Consider the following 20,503-nt stretch of genomic DNA (forward strand, 5'->3'; position numbering starts at 1 on the left):
CTGAGCAAAACAGTTCGAGATTTCAGGATAGTTCTCTGGTCTTTGCTGAGTTAACTAATCTCATTTTAACCAGGCTGGCAATCAGTGCTATATTTGGCTTCACGTTGTTTGGGGCAGGGGGCACGGTAGGTGGTCAGAAATTCAGGATTCCCAATTATAGAATAAGGCTTGGCTACAACCTACTTGTAGTTGAATAGCCTGTCAAAATTCACCTACTTGCCTAAGAGATGATTGGTGTCCATGGAGAGAAAGAAAATTCCACCAAGTGAATTAACCCCCACCCCCCCTCCCCAAGGACCTTCCAATGTCAATTACAATTTATATGGGATAAAATATTTTATGAAATCAGTGCAAATGCTATGGAAAGGCACATCACAGACATCAGCGAGGATCTTGTTAGTATCAGGCCAGAGGCATCAGCAGTCAATGTATCATAATGTTCACTGTGATAGTAATCATCCTGGTTTGGATCTGGAATGCAAAAGAATTTGACGTCACAATGTTAACCAGCAAAGGGCCACCAAAAAGTTGAGAAAAGGGAAAAAAAATAGAATGTGTAAGCTAGCCAGAGATATAAAGACAGATTGTAAGAGCTTTTACAAGTATATGAAAAGGATGAGAGTAGCTCAAGTAAATGTTGGTCCCTTAGAGGCAAACAGGAGAAATTGTCATGGGAAATGAGGAAATGGCAGAGACATATTTTGTGTCTGTCTTCACAGTAGGACTCAAGTTACATACCAGAAATAGAAGGTAACCTAGGGGATAATAAAAAAGTGAGGAAATTGAAGTAATTGAAAATAGCAGAGAAAAAAGTACTGCAGAAACTCAAGGGACTAAAATCTGACAAATCTCCAGGACTTGATTGCCTACGTTCTAGGCTTTTAGGAGATAGCTGCAGAGATAGTGGATGCATTGATTTTCCAAAATTTCCCAGATTCTAGAACAATCCCAGCGGAATGGAAGTTAGAAAATGTAACACCACTATTCAAGAAAACAGTGAGAGGGAAACAAGGAACTACAGGCCAGTTAGCCTGACAGTCATCGGGAAAGTGCTGGATTCTAATAAGTCTCAACAATGCACTTACAAAATCACAGTATGATCAGACATCATCAACATGGTTTTACGAAAGGGAAAGTGCTTGACAAATTTTAGGTTTTTTGAAGATGTAACTAGTAGGATAGATAAATGGGAGCCATTAGTTGTTTACATGGATTTCCAAAAGGCATTCGATAAGGTGCCTCAAAAGGTTAAGATGCAAGATAAGGACACATGGCGTTGGAGGTAATATATTAGCACGGAGAGAGGATTAGTTAAATGGATAGGAAGCAAAGCATAGGGATAAATGAGGCATTTTCAAGTTGGTAGGCTGTAACCAGTGGAGTGCCACACGGATAAATGTTGGGGCCTCAGCTGCTTATAATCTATATTAATGGCTTAAGTGCAGAGACAGTGTAATGTATCCAAGTTTACTGATAAAGTTAGATGGGAATGCAAGCTGTGAGGAGGACACAGAGGCTGCAAAGAAATAGACAGGTTAAGCGAGTGGGCAACCAGGTGGCAGATGGAGTATAATGTGAGGAAATGTGAGGTTATTCATTTTGGTAGCAATAGAAAAGATTTTTTTTGAAAAAAGTGTGAAACTTGTAAACGATGTTCAGAGGGACTTGGGTGTACTTGTACAAGGAACACAAAGTTAGCATGCAAGTACAGCAAGCAATTAGGAAGGCAAATAGCATGTTGGCCTTCATTGCAAGGGGAATGGAGTACAAGAATAAAGAGGTCTTGCTACAATTGTACAGGGCTTTGGTGAGACCACACCTGGGGTACTGTGTGCAGTTTTGGTCTCCATATCTAAGCAAGGATGTAGTACAGCACAGGTTCAATATATTGGTGCCTGGAATGAGAGGCTGAGTAAATTGGGTCTATATTCTCTGGAGTTTAGAAGAATGAGAGTTGATCTCATTGAAACATACAAGATTCTGAAAGGCTTGACAGGGTAGAGAGAAGTTCTGGTGAAAGGTATTCGACCTGAAACATTAACTCTGTTTCTCTCCACAGATGCTGCCAGACCTGCTGAGTATTTTCAGCACTTTGTTTTTATTTCAGTCAGAGGCAGTTTACCCTGGCTGCGGAATCTGGAACACAGGGTAGGGGGATGTACAGTTTCAGGATAAGGGGCCAGTCATTTAGGACTGAGATGAGGAGAAATTTCTTCATTCAAAGGGTAGTGAATCTTTGGAATTCTCTACCCCCAAAGGATTGTGGATGCTCCATCATCAAATATATTTAAGATTGAGATGCAGATTTTTGGTTTCAGGAAATCAAGGGAAATGTGGAGTGGGTGGGATTGTGGAGTTCAAGCCAAAGATCGGCCGTGATTGTATTGAATGGCAGTGCAGACTTGACAGGCTGTATGGTATGTTCCTGCTATTTATGTTCTTAATGTTTAACGTGCAAGTATTTTGAGAACAAAATGAAAGAATCCCTGCATAGGCTAGGTGTCGAGTATGTTTATAAGGAATAGTTTGATTCTTTTTTTTTTTTTTTTTTGGGCCTCCTTATCTCGAGAGACAATGGATACGCGCCTGGAGGTGGTCAGTGGTTTGTGAAGCAGCGCCTGGAGTGGCTATAAAGGCCAATTCTGGAGTGACAGGCTCTTCCACAGGTGCTGCAGAGAAATTTGTTTGTTGGGGCTGTTGCACAGTTGGCTCTCCCCTTGCGCCTCTGTCTTTTTTCCTGCCAACTACTAAGTCTCTTCGACTCGCCACAATTTAGCCCTGTCTTTATGGCTGCCCGCCAGCTCTGGCGAATGCTGGCAACTGACTCCCACGACTTGTGATCAATGTCACACGATTTCATGTCGCGTTTGCAGACGTCTTTATAACGGAGACATGGACGGCCGGTGGGTCTGATACCAGTGGCGAGCTCGCTGTACAATGTGTCTTTGGGGATCCTGCCATCTTCCATGCGGCTCACATGGCCAAGCCATCTCAAGCGCCGCTGACTCAGTAGTGTGTATAAGCTGGGGATGTTGGCCGCTTCAAGGACTTCTGTGTTGGAGATATAGTCCTGCCACCTGATGCCAAGTATTCTCCGAAGGCAGCGAAGATGGAATGAATTGAGACGTCGCTCTTGGCTGGCATACGTTGTCCAGGCCTCGCTGCCGTAGAGCAAGGTACTGAGGACACAGGCCTGATACACTCGGACTTTTGTGTTCCGTGTCAGTGCGCCATTTTCCCACACTCTCTTGGCCAGTCTGAACATAGCAGTGGAAGCCTTACCCATGCGCTTGTTGATTTCTGCATCTAGAGACAGGTTACTGGTGATAGTTGAGCCTAGGTAGGTGAACTCTTGAACCACTTCCAGAGCGTGGTCGCCAATATTGATGGATGGAGCATTTCTGACATCCTGCCCCATGATGTTCGTTTTCTTGAGGCTGATGGTTAGGCCAAATTCATTGCAGGCAGACGCAAACCTGTCGATGAGACTCTGCAGGCATTCTTCAGTGTGAGATGTTAAAGCAGCATCGTCAGCAAAGAGGAGTTCTCTGATGAGGACTTTCCGTACTTTGGACTTCGCTCTTAGACGGGCAAGGTTGAACAACCTGCCCCCTGATCTTGTGTGGAGGAAAATTCCTTCTTCAGAGGATTTGAACGCATGTGAAAGCAGCAGGGAGAAGAAAATCCCAAAAAGTGTGGGTGCGAGAACACAGCCCTGTTTCACACCACTCAGGATAGGAAAGGGCTCTGATGAGGAGCCACCATGTTGAATTGTGCCTTTCATATTGTCATGGAATGAGGTGATGATACTTAGTAGCTTTGGTGGACATCCGATCTTTTCTAGTAGTCTGAAGAGACCACGTCTGCTGACGAGGTCAAAGGCTTTGGTGAGATCAATGAAAGCAATGTAGAGGGGCATCTGTTGTTCACGGCATTTCTCCTGTATCTGACGAAGGGAGAACAGCATGTCAATAGTCGATCTCTCTGCACGAAAGCCACACTGTGCCTCAGGGTAGACGCGCTCGGCCAGCTTCTGGAGCCTGTTCAGAGCGACTCGAGCAAAGACTTTCCCCACTATGCTGAGCAGGGAGATTCCACGGTAGTTGTTGCAGTCACCGCGGTCACCTTTGTTTTTATAGAGGGTGATGATGTTGGCATCGCGCATGTCCTGGGGTACTGCTCCCTCGTCCCAGCACAGGCATAGCAGTTCATGTAGTGCTGAGAGTATAGCAGGCTTGGCACTCTTGATTATTTCAGGGGTAATGCTGTCCTTCCCAGGGGCTTTTCCGCTGGCTAGGGAATCAATGGCATCACTGAGTTCCGATTTGGTTGGCTGTATGTCCAGCTCATCCATGACTGGTAGAGGCTGGGCTGCATTGAGGGCAGTCTCAGTGACAGCATTCTCCCTGGAGTACAGTTCTAGGTAGTGCTCAACCCAGCGGTCCATCTGTTTGCGTTGGTCAGTGATTTTGTCCCCCGATTTAGATTTGAGGGGGGTGATCTTCTTGATGGTTGGCCCAAGAGCTCTCTTCATGCCATCATACATTCCTCTGATGTTTCCGGTGTCTGAGGCCAGCTGAATATGACTGCATAGGTGTTGCCAGTAGTCGTTTGCGCAATGCCTAGCTGTTCTTTGTGCAGTTCTTCTGGCTGCTTTAAGTGCTGCGGATGTTAAATCGCTGGGGGCTTTCTTGTAGTTCAAAAGTGCAATGCGCTTAGCGGCTATGACAGGTTCCAGCTCTTCATTATGAGATTGAAACCAGTCTGCATTTCTCTTCGCACTTTTGCCGTAGGTGGTCAAAGCTGACTCATAGATGGCGTCTCTGATGTGGGCCCACTTGGTCTCAGCATCCCCTGTGGGAGTGTTTTGAAGGGCTGTTACAAGTGAATTTAGAAATTTTTGTAACAGCTGTGGGTGAGAAATTCTGCTCGTGTTGATGCGCGGGTGGCCCTTCTGCTTGGAATGATGCAACTTCTTTGGTCTGAGTCTAACCTTGCTGCACACCAGGGAGTGGTCGGTGTCGCAGTCCGCACTGTGGAAGCTGCGTGTGATTTGAACACTGTTTAAGGCGGCTCGCCTTGTGACAATGAGGTCTAGCTGGTGCCAACGACGTGATCTTGGGTGCCTCCATGAAACCTGGTGACAGGGTTTAGTGTGAAAGAACGAGTTGGTGATGCAGAGGTTATGATAGGTACACAACTCAAGCAGTCTCTGCCCGTTCTCATTCATCCTTCCAACGCCATAGCGCCCAAGGCAGGAGGGCCATGAGTCATGGTCGGCCCCAACCCTGGCATTAAAGTCCCCCAGCAGGAATAGGTGTTCGGTGTTGGGGATGCTGCTAATGATGTTATGGAGTTGTTCATAGAACTGGTCTTTAGCTTCAGGTGCGGAACAGAGTGTTGGAGCATAGATGCTGAGTAGGTGTACTGGACCAGAGGTGGTGAGCAGTCGGATGGACAGTATGCGTTCCGAGCCATTTGAGGGAGGCTCTATCATGCTGAGCAAGGAGTTTCTGATGGCGAAGCCCACTCCATGCTGTCTTGGTTCTTCAGGATCCCTGCCCTGCCAGAAGAAGGTGTAGTCTTGCTCTGCTAGAGAGCCACTCGCGGGGAGGCGAGTCTCCTGAAGTGCTGCAATGTCCACATTGAGTCTACTGAGCTCGTTGTTAATGATGGCGGTCTTCCGAGAATCGTTGATTTGTGTAAGGTCTTCCGACAGGCCAGGACACATAGTTCTGACGTTCCAGCTTGCAAAGCGAAGGGCTGGTACCTTCTTTCCTTTTTTCATGTTGTTTGGTGCGGTGTATCAGTCCACCTTTCGGGCAATGACCCTGAGCTCCAAGCACCCATTGAAGCAGGCAGACTGTGGCGGGACAGAACCTTATTGACCGGGGGCTGCCCGGTTTGAGGCGGGCGGTAGCTGTCCAGTGAGGTGCAATGACCTCTCCCACCGACAAAGGCAACCCGTGGCGCCCAGTTTCTACGCCAATTTATCTGGACTTATAACCCGTAACTGCTGCCTTTCGTGTTGTTTCAGTCGCTGTGAGGCAACTATGGAGTGACCTCTCCATGGCGCATGCCTGGGCAAATTTATGGAGGTTGAGAGTTGCCCAGTCGTCAAAACCCCCCTCTCGGCCTTTCTGGTGGGGTCCAAAGGAGTGCAGGACACGACGTTTGGCACCAGTATGGCTGCAGGAACTGCCGGAAACATGCCAAAGGTGACACATGACCGCCTACGGGGTTCCGCTCCGGATTTTCTGTTAGGGTTTACTCCCTTAGCCTTGGTCTCTCCCGAGACGCCCACAAGGCAGTGGGGTTGTTTGATTATAATTTTACTATACCCAGCACACAGGCAAGCTTTCCCTTGGCATGCATTTTCTTGCAAATATCAAGCTAATTAAATTTGCAACAGTCAAGACATCGGACAGGTGGAAATACTAGCCATTAAGGAAGTCTCAACAGGAGAGAGTTGGGACTATTTCCTAGAACAGTGGGGCACACTCACTCCTCATCCTGTCTCCAACCTTTGGCATGGTTGACCACACCACTCCAATGGCTCTCCATCATCCAGCTGGGTGGGAGTGCACTCGACTGGTTCTATTCATACCTATCCAGTTGTAAAGGAGAGAATCGCCTACAATGGCTTCTCTTCCCTTCCCACTTATCCTCGGCCCCCTCCGATTTCTCTAAAATGTTGCCCCTCAGCAACATTATCTGGCCACACACGGTCAGGTTCCACATGTACAATGGAGCTCTACTTCACCTCTCCCAAACCCTCCACTAATTTGTCACACTACTTGTCTGACATCCAGCACCGGAATAACAGAAATTTCCATCTAAGGGAAGACCAAAGCCTTTGACTTTGATACCTGCCACAACCTTCTCCCTGGTAGCTGTCTCAAGGCTGAACCAGACCCTTCCCAACCTTGGTATTATATTGACTCTGGTGAGCTCTGATCACATATCTGCTCTATTACGAAGACCACCTACTTCTACCTCGGTATCACCTGACTCCGCTCCAGCTCATCAGCCAAACCTACTTCCATGCTTTTTGTTACCTGTAGATTTGACTGCTCTATTAATGCTCTCCTGGCGAGTCTTCTATCTTCCACCTTACATAAACATGTGCTCATTGAAAACTCTGCTATCCACACCCTCACACCATGCCCCATTCATCCCTGTGCTTGCTGATCTACATTTTCTCCCAGTCCAACAATACCTCGATTTTAAAATTTTCATCTAGATTTTCAAATCTTTCCATGGCCTCACCCCTGTCCATCTCTTGCCTTACAGTGATCCCAGTGCTCCTCCCTGATGTTATCACCCGATCATTAGCAGCCATGCCTTCAGCTGCCTGGACCCTAAGCTTTGGATTCCTCCATAAACCTTTAAAATATTCCTTAAAATTTTATCCAATGTTGGTCATTTGTCCCAATATGTGACTCAGCATCAAATTTTGTTTAATAACATTCTTGAGAAGCTCTTTGGGACATTTTACTACATTAGTTTTGATATAGTATCCTTGGCGGCACAGTGGTTAGCACCGCAGCCTCACAGCTCCAGGGACCCGGGTTCAATTCTGGGTACTGCCTGTGCGGCGTTTGTAAGCTCTCCCTGTGACCGTGTGGGTTTTCGCCGGGTGCTCCGGTTTCCTCCCACAGCCAAAGACTTGCAGGTGATAGGTAAATTGGCCGTTGTAAATTGCCCCTAGTGTAGGTAGGTGGTAGGGAATATGGGATTACTGTAGGGTTAGTATAAATGTGTGGTTGTTGGTCGGCACAGACTCGGTGGGCCGAAAGGGCCCGTTTCAGTGCTGTATCTCTAAAATTTAAAAAAAATAAAATAAATAAAAAAAATAAAATAAAAAAATATAAATGAGTTGTTGTATTACAGAATACTGAACTCCAGTGCCTCAATGGCTAACAGAACATTTATATCTGGCCTCTTGAGTTAACCAGTTTCAGTCAGAACAATCAACTGGCTTCAGTCTCCTTAATTGGCAGAGAAAGACAGGGTGTTAGAGAAGGAATATCACCAGGATTCCTGCTTCTCAGCAATATCTAGTGGCACTTCCTTGAAAATGGATGAGTATGGACCAGATCTGATATGACAGTGATGATCCTTACAATAGGTCACCAACCGTTAGTGAGACTTACACATAAAGCATGGCCCCATGGAGTGAGCCCAGCACGCGTCCTAGCAGAAAAGATAAATAGAGGGATCACAAAGACTTTAGAATAGTAAGTGCGGGTGAGGGCTCAGGTGGAAAAGGTGCAATAAATAGTTTGAAAACAAATTAAAAGGGAGGAGTACAACGTCAGAAATTGTGCTTTAGGCACTACAAGTAATGGAAAAACTAAAAGATGCAAGTAATTAAACCAAGACAAAGAAATAAGAATTGAGACTAAAGCATTAGAGCAGTAAGACAGATTAGGGTGTGGTGTCTAAATAAGTATCCATTATATGTAGTGTAAGGAACAAAATGAATGAACTGCAGACCCAAATTCAACTTGCTGAGACATGGCTGCCAAGACAGTCAGAACTGGGAATTAAATCTGTTATAAAGGTCTGCAGGAAAGATAGGGAAATGCTAGAGTTGGGGATGAGGTGGGGAGGCCTCAAGCAATCAAGGGCGAAATCACTTCAATAATGAGAGAGGGCATAAGAAATAAGCCAGCAGTAAAAACATGGAGGTAGAATTAAGAAATAGAAAATAATTTAAGACATTAGTGGGAGTTGTTTATAGATTCCCTTGTAGCTGCTGTAAAGTGGTGGAATGCAAAAGTTTTTTTTTTTAATTTGTTTTTAATGGGATGTGGAAGTCGCTGGTTAGGCCAACATTTATTGCCCATCCTGAATTGCCCTCGAGAAGGTGGTGGTGAGCTGCCTTCTTGATCCACTGCATCCATGCTGGGTAGGTACACCAACAGTACTGTTAGGAAGGGAGGTCCAGGATTTTGATCCAGCGACAGTGAAAGAACGGTGATATAGTTCCAAGTCAGGATGGTGCGTGGCTTGGAGGGGAACTTGCAGGTGGTGTTCCAGTGCATCTGCTGCCCTTGTCCTTCTAGGTGGTAGAGGTTGTGGGTTTGGAAGGTGCTGTCTAAGGAGGGTGCGTTGCTGCAACACATCTTGTAGTTGGTATACACTGCTGCCACTATGTGTCGGTGGTGGAGGGAGTGCCAATCAAGTGGGCTGCTTTGTCCCAGATGCTGTCGAGCTTCTTGAGTGTTGTTCGAGCTGCACCCAGCCAGGCAAGTGGAGAGTATTCCATCACACTCCTGACTTGTGCCTTGTAGATGGTGGACAGGTTTTGGGGAGTCAAGAGGCGAGTTACTCGCTGCAGGATTCCTAGCCTCTGACCTGCTCTTGTAGCCACAGTATTTATATGGCTACTCCAGTTCAGTTTCCAGTCAATGGTAACCCCCAGGATGTTGATAGTGGGGGATTCAGTGATCGTAATGCCATTGAATATCAAGGGGAGATGGTTAGGTTTTCTCTTGTTGGAGATGATCATTGCCTGGCATTTGTGTGACATGAATGTTACTTGCCACTTATCAGCCCAAGCCTGGATATTGTCCAGGTCTTGCTGCATTTCTACGTGGACTGCTTCAGTATCTGAGGAGTCGTGAATGGTGTTGAACATTGCGCAATCATCAGTGAATATCCACACTTTTGACCTTATGATTGAAGGAAGGTCATTGATGAAGCAGCTGAAGATGGTAGGGCCTAGGACACTACCCTGAGGAACTCCTGCAGTGATGTCCTGGAACTGAGATGACTAACCTCCAACAACCACAACCATCTTCCTTTGCATTAGGTACGACTCCAACCAGCAGAGAGTTTTTCCCCTGATTCCCATTGACTGCAGTTTTGCTGGGGCTTCTCGAGGCCATACTCTGTCAAATGCTGCCTTGATGTCAAGGGCAGTCACTCTCCTCACCGTGAGTTCAGCTCTTTTGTCCATGTTTGAACCAAGGCTGTAATTAGGTCAGGGGCTGAGTGGGCCTGGCAGAACCCAATCTGACCATCACTAAGCAAGTTATTGCTAAGCAAGTGCCACTTGATAGCACTGTTAACTACACCTTCTATCACTTTACTGATGAGGTGGCAATTGGCTGGATTGGACTTGTCCTGCTTTTTGTGTACAGGACATACCTGGGCAATTTTGCCCATTGCACAAATTAGACAAGTATGTAGTAAAAGCAGAGTGGTTTTAATGGGGCATTTCAACTTTCCTATAGATTGGAATAAGCAGACTAGTCCAGGAGCTTTCTGCAGCAATGTGTCCTAGAACAAGGGAGCATACTATATTAAATTTAGTAATGAGTCAGATTTAGTTAGCCTAACAGTAGTAGACTCGCCAACTTTAAGGGCATTTAAGCGGTCATTGGATAGACATATGGATGAAAATGGAATAGTGTAGGTCAGATGGTTTCACAGGTCGGCGCAACATCGAGGGCCTGTACTGCGCTGTAATGTTCTATGTGTAAACATTTATCAAATTGCTATATGTTGAACTCATTGCTGTCATGTGATGAGTTCAACGTGGTATTTGAAAGGGAGAAATGTGAAATAACAGATTCTAAATTTAGGTAAGGCTGACTTCAATGCGATGAGACAGACTCTCCATAGTAAACTGGACAAGCCTGTTAATGGGTAAAATGACATCAGTGGGAGGTGTTCAAACAATATAAGATTTAATGTAATACAGAACTAGTTTATACTAGGACATAAACTCAACTTACCAAGAGAGACAGCCATGATAACTAGAGGCAACAGACAATATAAAACTAAAAGAAAAATACAAAAAAAGCACAGATCTCGACAAGTGGGAAAGATACAATGAACAGCAGAGGGTGGCAAAACAAATAGTAAGAGTGATAAAAAGAGAGTATGAAAAGACACTTGCAAGGCATATCAAAATCAAATTTTAACAATTGCATTAAAAGGAGCAACGTGGACCCTTAAAAACTGATAAATGATATTGTCCATGATACTAAATTACTTTGCATCAGTATTTACAGTAATGGAAGAGGTCAGTTTGCCAAAGAAACTAATATTGAATCAGGGTCAGGGATTAACTCAAATTCATGTAAGAAAAACAGTAATGAAGAGAATAATGGCAATAAAGAGTGACAAATCTCCCTAGAGTCTAAAGTGACTGAACATCTTGAAAATTCTGTTACCAGAGAGCAAGCAAGCCACCATGGATTGTAAAGAAGATCAATGCCTGATGAACCTGTCTATGGAGGTGTCTATGGATATTTTTTTTTTAATATATGGACTTGCAGAAGGCATTTGATAAAGTCCCTCATGATTGTTAGCTAAAGTTGAAACTCATGGAATTGAAGAAAAATTCTTGACCTGGTTGGAAATTGGCCTTGTGACAGGAGACAGTAGGGATAAATGGGCAGGTACGCTAAGTGACAGGATATGAGTAATGGTTCTTGCAAGGATGTGTGTTGGGGCCTCAACTATTCATTAATTTGAAAATGGGTTAGAAAGCCACATATCCAAAATTTGTCAATGACAAAGATAGGCTGCATTGTAAAACAGTGTGGACAGAAGCATAAAATTACAAAAAGATACTGATAGATTAAGTAAACGGGCAAAACTATGGCAAATGGATTTCAATGTAGGCAAATAGGTCATCCACTTTGGACTTAGAAAATACCCTGTTCTATCCTTTATAACTGGTGAAAAGTTAGGATCAGCAGGGGTTCTTGTACATGGATCATTAAAATGTCATGGACTGGTACAGAAAACAATCAAAAAGGCCAATGAAATGCTGGCCTTTATATCCAGAGGACTAGAATACAAGGGAAGAAATCATGCTTTGGCTATACAAAGCCCTGGTTAGACCACAACCAAGTGCTGTGAATAGTTTTGGGCACCACACCTTGAGGACATACTGGTCTTGGGCAGAGTGCAGCGTAGATTTACCAGAATGTTACCTGGACTCCAAGGGTTAAAGTTACAAGGGGAGATTACAGAAACTAGGATAAAAGCAAAAGATTGCAGATGCTGGAAATCTGTAATAACAAGAAATGCAGGAAATACTCAGCAAGTCTGGTGGCATCTGTGGAGAGTGAAGCAGAGTTAATGTTTCAGGTCAGTGACCTTTCATCAGAACCTGATGAACAGAGTTCTGATGAAAGGTCACTGACCTGAAATGTTAACTCTGCTTCGCTCTCCACAGATGCCACCAGACCTGCTGAGCATTTCATGCATTTTTTGTTCTTATTACAGAAACTAGGATTGTAGTCCCTCAAATTTATAGTTATGGGGTGATTTGATTGAAGTTTAAGATATTAAGGGGAATAGACAGGATAGAGAGAGAGAGAAACTATTTCTGCTAGTCTAGAACTAAGGCACAATTTAAAAATTAGAGTCAGGCCTTTCTGGAGTGAAATTAGTAAACACAGTGCAAGCTTGGAACTCTTCTGCAAACAATTGATGCTAGATCATTTGTTAAACTTATACTGCAGGGTAGAGTTCAGAGCACTGGTGACTTTCACCTTCATAATCTGCAGCTTTAATTTTGAATTCCAAACAGTTCCAAACTGCTAAGGCAGCCAACAACTTGCATTTATATAGCACCTTTAACATTTTAACATGTCTCAGTTAACAAAAGTGTTATTTTTTTTTTAAATTATCAGGCAGCTGAATCATTGCCTTTATTTGCTGGTTGGCAGCCCAAAAAAGTGCATGTATGCATTTGCTCTATTGTTGGAAACAGCAGAACTAGAGTCTGATCACCTTTCCTTTGAAGGGAAGATGCCACTGACATTGGTGCTATAAAGTGAATGCAGCACTACACTGGATTACTAGAAGGCAGTGCATTTGTCTGAGAAGTTTACCATTTGTACACTAGTTCCTGGCACCTTAGGATATTTCACTACATTAAACCATGTTATGTAAATGTAAGTTGTTGCAGAGTTATGGTTCCACAGGTACTGGCAGCCCTCCAGTATCTCATCCAAGTATGTTCTTCATGTAGGTTTCAATAGGGCTTTCAGCTAGGAGGCCAACACTGCTAAGGACAAAGTCACCAACATTCCTGCATAAATAACTTCAGCAGGCAACACAAAAAGAATTAGAAGCAGGAATGCCTCAACAGACCAATTGCAATGGTCCAACTGCTACTCTGGCTAAAATCAGCACAATGCTTCCCATGTCTCACCCCATTTTAGGAGTAATCATTCATTCAGAATTCAAAATGTGACTAATATTGATCCCTAAGCATGGCATATTATGTTTAAATGCATTTGTAATTGGCATCATTCTTGCAGAATAAAAGGCTAATGAACATTTTTCCACTGTTAACAACCTGGCATGAACAAAGGACTGAACTGATGATTCACTGTGTGCATTGATCAGTCCTATACTATTGTACTTATGTGCAGTATTTTTCCAGGGCTAAGTAGTTGCACTGCAGCAGTCCAAAGATACTTTTGGAACACTTCAATAATTCTTTGTGAAGTTATGCAAGACTTCAGAAACTTCACACCCAGTAACCCTAGCCTGTGAAAGAACCATGTGGCATAACATTAAGCCATGAAGGCCAGAGGTTCCTAGGTTAGCTCTCCAGTGCTGAGTTTGCTGATCCCAGCCGGGAATTGGTCAGGTTACAAGAATTTGCCTCAGCAGGCATGGATTAGAGGGGGAAATTTGGCCATGGTTCCCATTCCTAACTGCTATTCAATGCAGCCTGCTGAAAGTGCAAGTATATGGGCAAAGGACTTGTACTTAGCTGTGATGCTCTCTTGCTGTTGAAGATCCTAAGATCCTGTTGTGAGACAACCTTAAGAAGCTGTAAGTGAAGGTCACCAGATGAAGGTGATATCTTATCAAAGATGACCAAGGAGTTGTGGGTGTAGCAGAGAGTGAAATGTGTTTAGATGTGGCTTGTGCAGTAACTGATATATTATACTTTCTGGTTAGGTTATAAAAAACACGTTTTCTTTGGATATTACTGGTCGTCCTGTGAGTCTTACAATAGTTCACATATCAAAGAAGTAATATTACACTTACTGCCTCAGCTCACAGAACAATTGTCACTTGGATGAGGAAATGAAGGGCACCTAATGCCTGTGGAATTATATTCCAGTGAATTGAATGCCTTCAGGAGAAGGGAAGAATATTGGTAGATAAAGTGAAAATATAACTGGCTGGCACTATTACCTAGAGTTTTCAAATCCCTCCATGACCTCGGCCCTCCCTATATATATATATATAATCACCTCCAGCCGCACAACCCTCCGAGTTATCTGTGCTCCTCTAATTCTGACTTCTTGTGCATCCCTGATTTTAATTGCTCTACCATTGGTGGCTGTTCCTTCAGTTGCCTACACCCCATGCTCTGGAATTCCCTCCCTACATCTCTCCACCTCGCTTTCTTCCTTTAAGACATTCCTTAAAACCTACCTCTGACCAAGTTTTTGGCCATCTGACCCAATATCTTCTCTTGTGGCTCTGTCATTTTGTTTTTTTAGTGCTCCTGTAAAGCATCTTGGGATGTTTTATTACATTTAAAGGCACTATGGTGCCTTATGGTGCATAAAGAATAGGCAGTTGGGCAAAGCATTGTAAATGCTCTGCATTCAGTTCCAATACAGGTACTACTGGCAGCCCTCCAGTACTCATTAATCTCAACACTTACCACAGTTCTCAACCTTCCCAAATGCTTCAATGCAGTGTAGACTTCCATAGCTACATTTGCACCAAGTACAACGCTTTAAAACCCACTGGCCATCTAGAAATTTGCCACATCCCCTGCCAGAGAACAAACATGACATACAATTCAAGTAGAATTACCAGAATATAATACAAATTTGAGATTTAAAAAAAATTACAAGAGAATTCTTACTTGAGTCGCTCATCCAGCTCACAGTATCTGCCAATGAAGTGGACAGGACACGCGCAGAAACTACCCAGGATGCACGTTCCGCCGTTCCTGCAGCAACTCCTGTCCAGGATCTTGCCTGGAGGACAACAAAACCAATTAATGCAAAATCTCAATATACAAGATCTAGAATAGAGGCAATTAGACTGGTTATACACTACAACAACAACAACTGGTGTTTAAAGGTTTTAAGGAGTGTCTTCGCAAGATGGAGGGGTGTAGGGAGAATATTCCAGAGCTTGGGGCCTAGGCAACTGAAGGCTCAGTCACAAATGGTGGAGCGATTAAAGTTAGGGATGCACCAGAGGCCAGAAGCGGAGGAGTGCAGATATCTTGAAGGGCTATGGGGCTGGAGGAGATTACAGAGAGATAGGAAGGGGTGTGGCCATGGAGGGATTTGAAAACAAAGATGAGAATTTTAAAATTCAAGACATTACTTGACTGGGAGTCAACGTAGGTCAGTGAGCACAGGGGTGATGGGGAATGGGACTTGGTACGAGTTAAGACATGGGCAGACATTAACAGATTGTGTACTAGAACTCAGGTTTGTGATCAAGTAGACACACCATCTTGGAGATCAAGTCTTGAGACACAGAACTTTAAACTGTGACAAGTGCAAAGTGATCTTTTCAAAAAGTTCCTCTGGCCCTCCTGTGTGATTTTTATTTAAAAAGCAAAGAACCCAGGGCTCTTTACAACAATTCAAGTTTAAATTGCATTCATACACTAATGAGCAGAACTCATGATTACTTGCAGAATTTTTTTTTTATTTCCAAAATATACTTTATTCATAAAAATCTGTAAAAATTACATTGCCAAACAGTACCAAAAAATACAAACATTGCAAGGGAGATCAGTTTCCTTCAATACTGTCATGAGTTTCTTCCCAACCCTTCCGTTTCACAATTGTCATGTCAATTACAGTTTTACATTTACAGCAATTGAGAATATTAACGATACAGTTCGAGGGGTTTCCCATTGATCCAGCCCCTCAGTCCAGCTTGGTGGGGGGACCTTACACTGTGGTCTTTCCCCATTGAGCCTTTGCTGCGGCTGCCCCAAGCTTTAGTGCGTCCCTCAGCACGTAGTCCTGGACCTTGGAATGTGCCAGTCTGCAACATTCGGTGGTGGACAACTCTTTGCGCTGGAAGACCAGCAAGTTTCGGACAGACCAAAGGGCGTCTTTCACCGAATTGATAGTCCTCCAGCAGCAGTTGATGTTTATCTCGGTGTGCGTCCATGGAAACAGCCCGTAGAGCACAGACTCCTGTGTTACAGAGCTGCTTGGGATGAACCTTGACAAAAACCACTGCATCTCTTTCCACACCTGCTTTGCAAAGGCACATTCCAGGAGGAGGTGGGCGACCGTCTCTTCCCCACCACAGCCAACGCAGGGGCACTGTGCGGAGGGGGCGAGACTTCGGGTGTGCATGAAGGATCTGACGGGGAGGGCCCTTCTCACCACCAGCCAAGCTACGTCTTGGTGCTTGTTTGAAAGTTCTGGTGATGAGGCATTCCGCCAAATGACTTTGACGGTCTGCTCGGGGAACCATCCGACAGGATCCACCGTTTCCTTTTCCCGTAGGGCCTTGAGGACATTCCGTGCAGACCACTGCCTGATGGATTGGTGGTCAAAGGTGTTTTCCCGCAGAAACTGCTCCACGAAGGATAGGTGGTACGGCGCCACCCAACTGCATGGAGCGTTCCACGGCAATGTGACCAGGCCCATCCTTCGCTATGATTACTTGCAGAATGCCACTTTGGCTAGGCAATCAGGAACTTGGGTTACAACTAGATCTACTGGCTCTGTCCTATAACAGACCATCCCATACACATTCTGGTGAGTCAGTATGGCAAGAATTCAAAACTCCTTTCCTGCACAAGTGTTTTGCATTAACTAACTGATTAAAGTTATATAGGTACGGAGGGTTGACAATTGAGAATACGGTTGCTTTTTTGAGAAACCAGTTTTCTAATTGATTTTGAAAATAAACAATAGGGATTGTTAGAGGAACTTAACTGGGTCATATACACATGAAACAAATCATGGGACTATATTCAGACCCTTAAATGTTGACAATGTCGAAATACAAGTTTGTCGGCTTAAAAGCAATAGGAAGCTCAAGTTCAGTTCCATAACTAACTGGCATGTGACTTACTCTCCGTCAACCCAACAAAACGAATAATGTTCGCAGTGCCTGAGGAGTTTGGTTCTTGACGTTTGCTGTTGAGTAGGTTAAACTCTGTCAGAGAGTTGGGGCTTTTCCCGAGCGGTTTCTGAATGGTGGACTTTGAAATCTGCCGATCACAATCCGAATTTCCTCCACAGTCTGAAATAGACAATACACAAGATACTCGGCTGAACTTTACCAACAGTTAATGTCCAGTCGGTACAGTAGATTGATCAGTAGAGAGAGCTTCACATGGTAATATGGTCACTTACCATTCCCAAAACCCACAGCCTGGAACGACAATAACACGAGTAGAAGATATCTACAAAAACAGGAACAAGATTACTACCACTACCGTGGTTCACATTTTATTGTAGTTTTTAAAAGACACACGAGCTTACCCAGTAACTACTGAAAATTCCATTATCCCAATTAAAGAACAACATATCATGGTACTATTCCTGGTTTCAACTGTGGAGTCTGTTCCTGGCTGGAGGACTATGAATTCTGTCTCTGGTCTAAACCCCAGCCATTTACTGACATGAACCCATTAGCAATTATCAGGTAGTTCTCACCTCCACCTTCCCGGCGGCGAATCTTGAATACCAACCTTAGAATCAAATTAAAAGCACAATCCATATTCGACAAACCGCTTTAAGGACAAAAGATAAGAACCAGTTAACTGATAATTATTTATACTCCCAGCGTGACATTCCTTCCTTTCTAGAATCAAAGAGTAATTCAGCCGTTCGGTGCATTTAACAAATGTTTTCCACTTTCTTATCAAATGTCCACACAGACGTTTTAAATTGAAACCTAAAGTTGGCTGTTTTATGATCATGGTAAATTTTCTTTCATTTATCAACGCCAGTTCTTCATAGTGTTTTCTGAATCGAGAACAATATTTGACATGGCATTTAAAAAAGAAATAATTAAATATTTGCTCAGCACCCAAATTAAATTAGAGTTTACAATTTTGTTGGTACCTAGTGTTACAAACGCTCACTACCCCGTAAATATTGACAGTTTAATTCCGTTTCTACCGTATACGTTTTAACTTCCAATTAAATAATTGTCACTTTCCTTTGTCAATTTAATCTAGCGTTGTAGTTTGGGAGATGTTATTCACTGGCTCTGTTTGTTTTGGCATTGTCTTTTATGGTCTTCCAAATCCCTTTCTCCGGGATAATTTAATCAGTAATTTACAAGTTTCCTCAGTGATTTCGTTTAATTGTCACGGTTCCGTACACTTGGACAATCTATTCAAGATTAACCTGAAATCGTGGAAATAAACCATTGTCGACAAAAAAATAAATGCCTTGTTTCTAGTATGTGAACAACACTGCCCAGCCACATTTATTGCTCTGAGGAGTTGCTGGTCGGCCTTCTACTATTTACCTGTTTGATCTAGCGCCAAGGAGACCCTGGGTTGTCCCAGTGTCATCAACCCAACTAAAAGGAATCTAACAAAACTATAACAAAAACAAGAAATGCTGGATTCACTCAGCAGGTCTGGCAGCATCTGTGGAAAGAGAAGCAGAGTTAACGTTTCGGGTCAGTGACCCTTCTTCGGAACTGACAAATATTAGAAAAGTCACAGATTATAAACAAGTGAGGTGGGGGTTGGGCAAGAGATAACAAAGGAGAAGGTGCAGATTGGACCAGGCCACATAGCTAACAAAACTATACCCTACTAAGAGGCGCACAATTAATACAAACCAAATCATGCAAAGGGAAGGAAGCTTAATAAATTAAATAATATTATTTCCCTTGCCCACCACCACTCGTGGACGGCTTCAAGCATACTAGCAGACATTGCTTGCTACTTCTCCAGGGCCGTCCAGGCACAGTCAAAGCTGCAGAAAGGCAATCAGTCAGTCAGCCAGCCATCTATTATTTGCACTTTGTCTTGTTATCTTTAACTTACATGATTATCAATTGATATGGGAATATTCAAACAAGGTCTGACATTAACTCAGCAAATGTGCTGATTGCGAATTCATTGTACACATTTTCTTCAGTGTTCACCACTGTTCACACTTCATTTTCTTTGGAAAAATAATTAACTTCCAAATCCCTTCAGTGAACTACACCCTGAGTAACCAAATCTTATAAAGTTTCTCAAATGTATTTCTTCAGCAGTAATGAGTAGTTTCCGAACTTTTAGTTTTTTTCTCTCTCTTTAGTAATTTGCACTTCCCAGTTTTTCATAGGAAGTGAGAGTTCAGGTGTTATTCTCAATTTAGCAAAATCATAAATTAGCTATGCAAGGTGTAAATAACAAATGTAAATAATAACATTTATATGTTTTTTGGGGGGACTGGACCCATCCTCATGGGAGGAGATTTGATAGAGGTATTCAAAATCATGAGCGGTCTGAACAGAGTAGATAGGGAGAAACTGTTCCCACTTGTGAAAGGGTCGAGAACAGTAATTAGTAAAGTAATTGGTAAAAAATGCAAAAGCAACATGACGAAAATACTTTTCACACAGCAAATGGTTAAGGTCTGGAATGCGCTGTCTGAGAACGTGGTGGAGGCAGGCTCAATTGAAGCATTCAAAAGGAAATGAATCTTATATGAAAAGGAAGATTGTGCAGGGTGACGGAGAGAAGCGGGGAAGTGGCACTAGGTGAATTGCTCATTCAGAGAGCTGGTACAGACATGATGGGCCAAATGGCCTCCTTCTGCACTATAACAATTCTGTGATTCTGTGGGAGCCCACTTCAGGAGGCCAGTTCACCTCATCTCACTGGGCATACCAGCCTACACTGTATCCCATTGAGATTGGGGAAGTGGGAACTCCTAGTATAGGGATTTCCTGCCTTGAGTCTCGCCCCCTCACACAGAGGTCCATGTTTGTAGCAGATGGAGGTTCTGTGCCAGACAAGACTCCCCAGTAACTCCAAATGAAGGCTGGAACCAACGTAGTCTCTAATTTCTTTGGAGTGTGAGGCCCTTTACATTTTTTTGCATGACCATGCACATATGGTAACATAAAGGGTCTGACCTGTGTGTGACCTGTGCAGGAATTTTCAGGTTGCTGCGTGGCTGCAAAGCTTAGAGGGAACATTGGCCAGGATCCATCATTTTCAGGTCCTGGCCCATTATTGAAGCGTTCTGCTGCTTGCCCACTGGTGTTATAAAAGGAGGGCACCATGAGGCCTGTGCACATGCGGGTCCTTTATGCTCATTGAGGAGAGAGGATCTGGCCTGAACTGTGTTTGACAAATTTAATTTTTTTTTATTGATTAGGTAAGGGGTGTGCAGTTGATGTCATGTCTAGAGATTTTCAGAAGGAATTCAATAAGGTGTCTCACGCGGCTTGCTAGAAAAATTCAGGTGTATTGTATATTAGGAATTGTAGTAGGATGGAGATAAAGTTGGTTGGTAGATAGGAAACCTAAAGTTAGGTCACACTGGAG

The 20,503-nt window shown here is 43.6% G+C and overlaps 1 protein-coding gene across 1 annotated transcript; it reads right to left on the reverse strand.

Moving 5' to 3' along the window:
* Positions 1 to 337: 337 nt before the first annotated feature.
* Positions 338 to 20,253, reverse strand: LOC137368814 (uncharacterized). Its single transcript, XM_068029017.1, has 8 exons — positions 20,089 to 20,253; positions 18,478 to 18,601; positions 17,655 to 17,689; positions 17,352 to 17,370; positions 17,068 to 17,238; positions 14,873 to 14,987; positions 14,666 to 14,778; positions 338 to 471 (listed from the first exon to the last, which is right to left on the reverse strand). The coding sequence occupies exons 1-8, from the start codon at positions 20,251 to 20,253 to the stop codon at positions 338 to 340; spliced, it is 876 nt and encodes a 291-aa protein (XP_067885118.1).
* Between the last annotated feature and the right edge of the window lie 250 nt (positions 20,254 to 20,503).

This window comes from Heterodontus francisci, chromosome 4 (assembly GCF_036365525.1).
Source record: "Heterodontus francisci isolate sHetFra1 chromosome 4, sHetFra1.hap1, whole genome shotgun sequence".
Classification (NCBI taxonomy): Eukaryota; Metazoa; Chordata; class Chondrichthyes; order Heterodontiformes; family Heterodontidae; genus Heterodontus; species Heterodontus francisci.

What these genes read in the sequence shown, in the direction of transcription:
- LOC137368814 (XM_068029017.1), bottom strand. Translation starts at nt 20,253, where the DNA reads ATGTGCACAGGCCTCATGGTGCCCTCCTTTTATAACACCAGTGGGCAA. An exon ending in CCTGCACAGGTCACACACAG is followed by an intron (nt 18,602 to 20,088) that starts GTCAGACCCTTT and finishes CTCTTTCCACAG; the next exon opens with ATGCTGCCAGACCTGCTGAG. An exon ending in CTTGGCGCTAGATCAAACAG is followed by an intron (nt 17,690 to 18,477) that starts GTAAATAGTAGA and finishes TTTGATTCTAAG; the next exon opens with GTTGGTATTCAAGATTCGCC.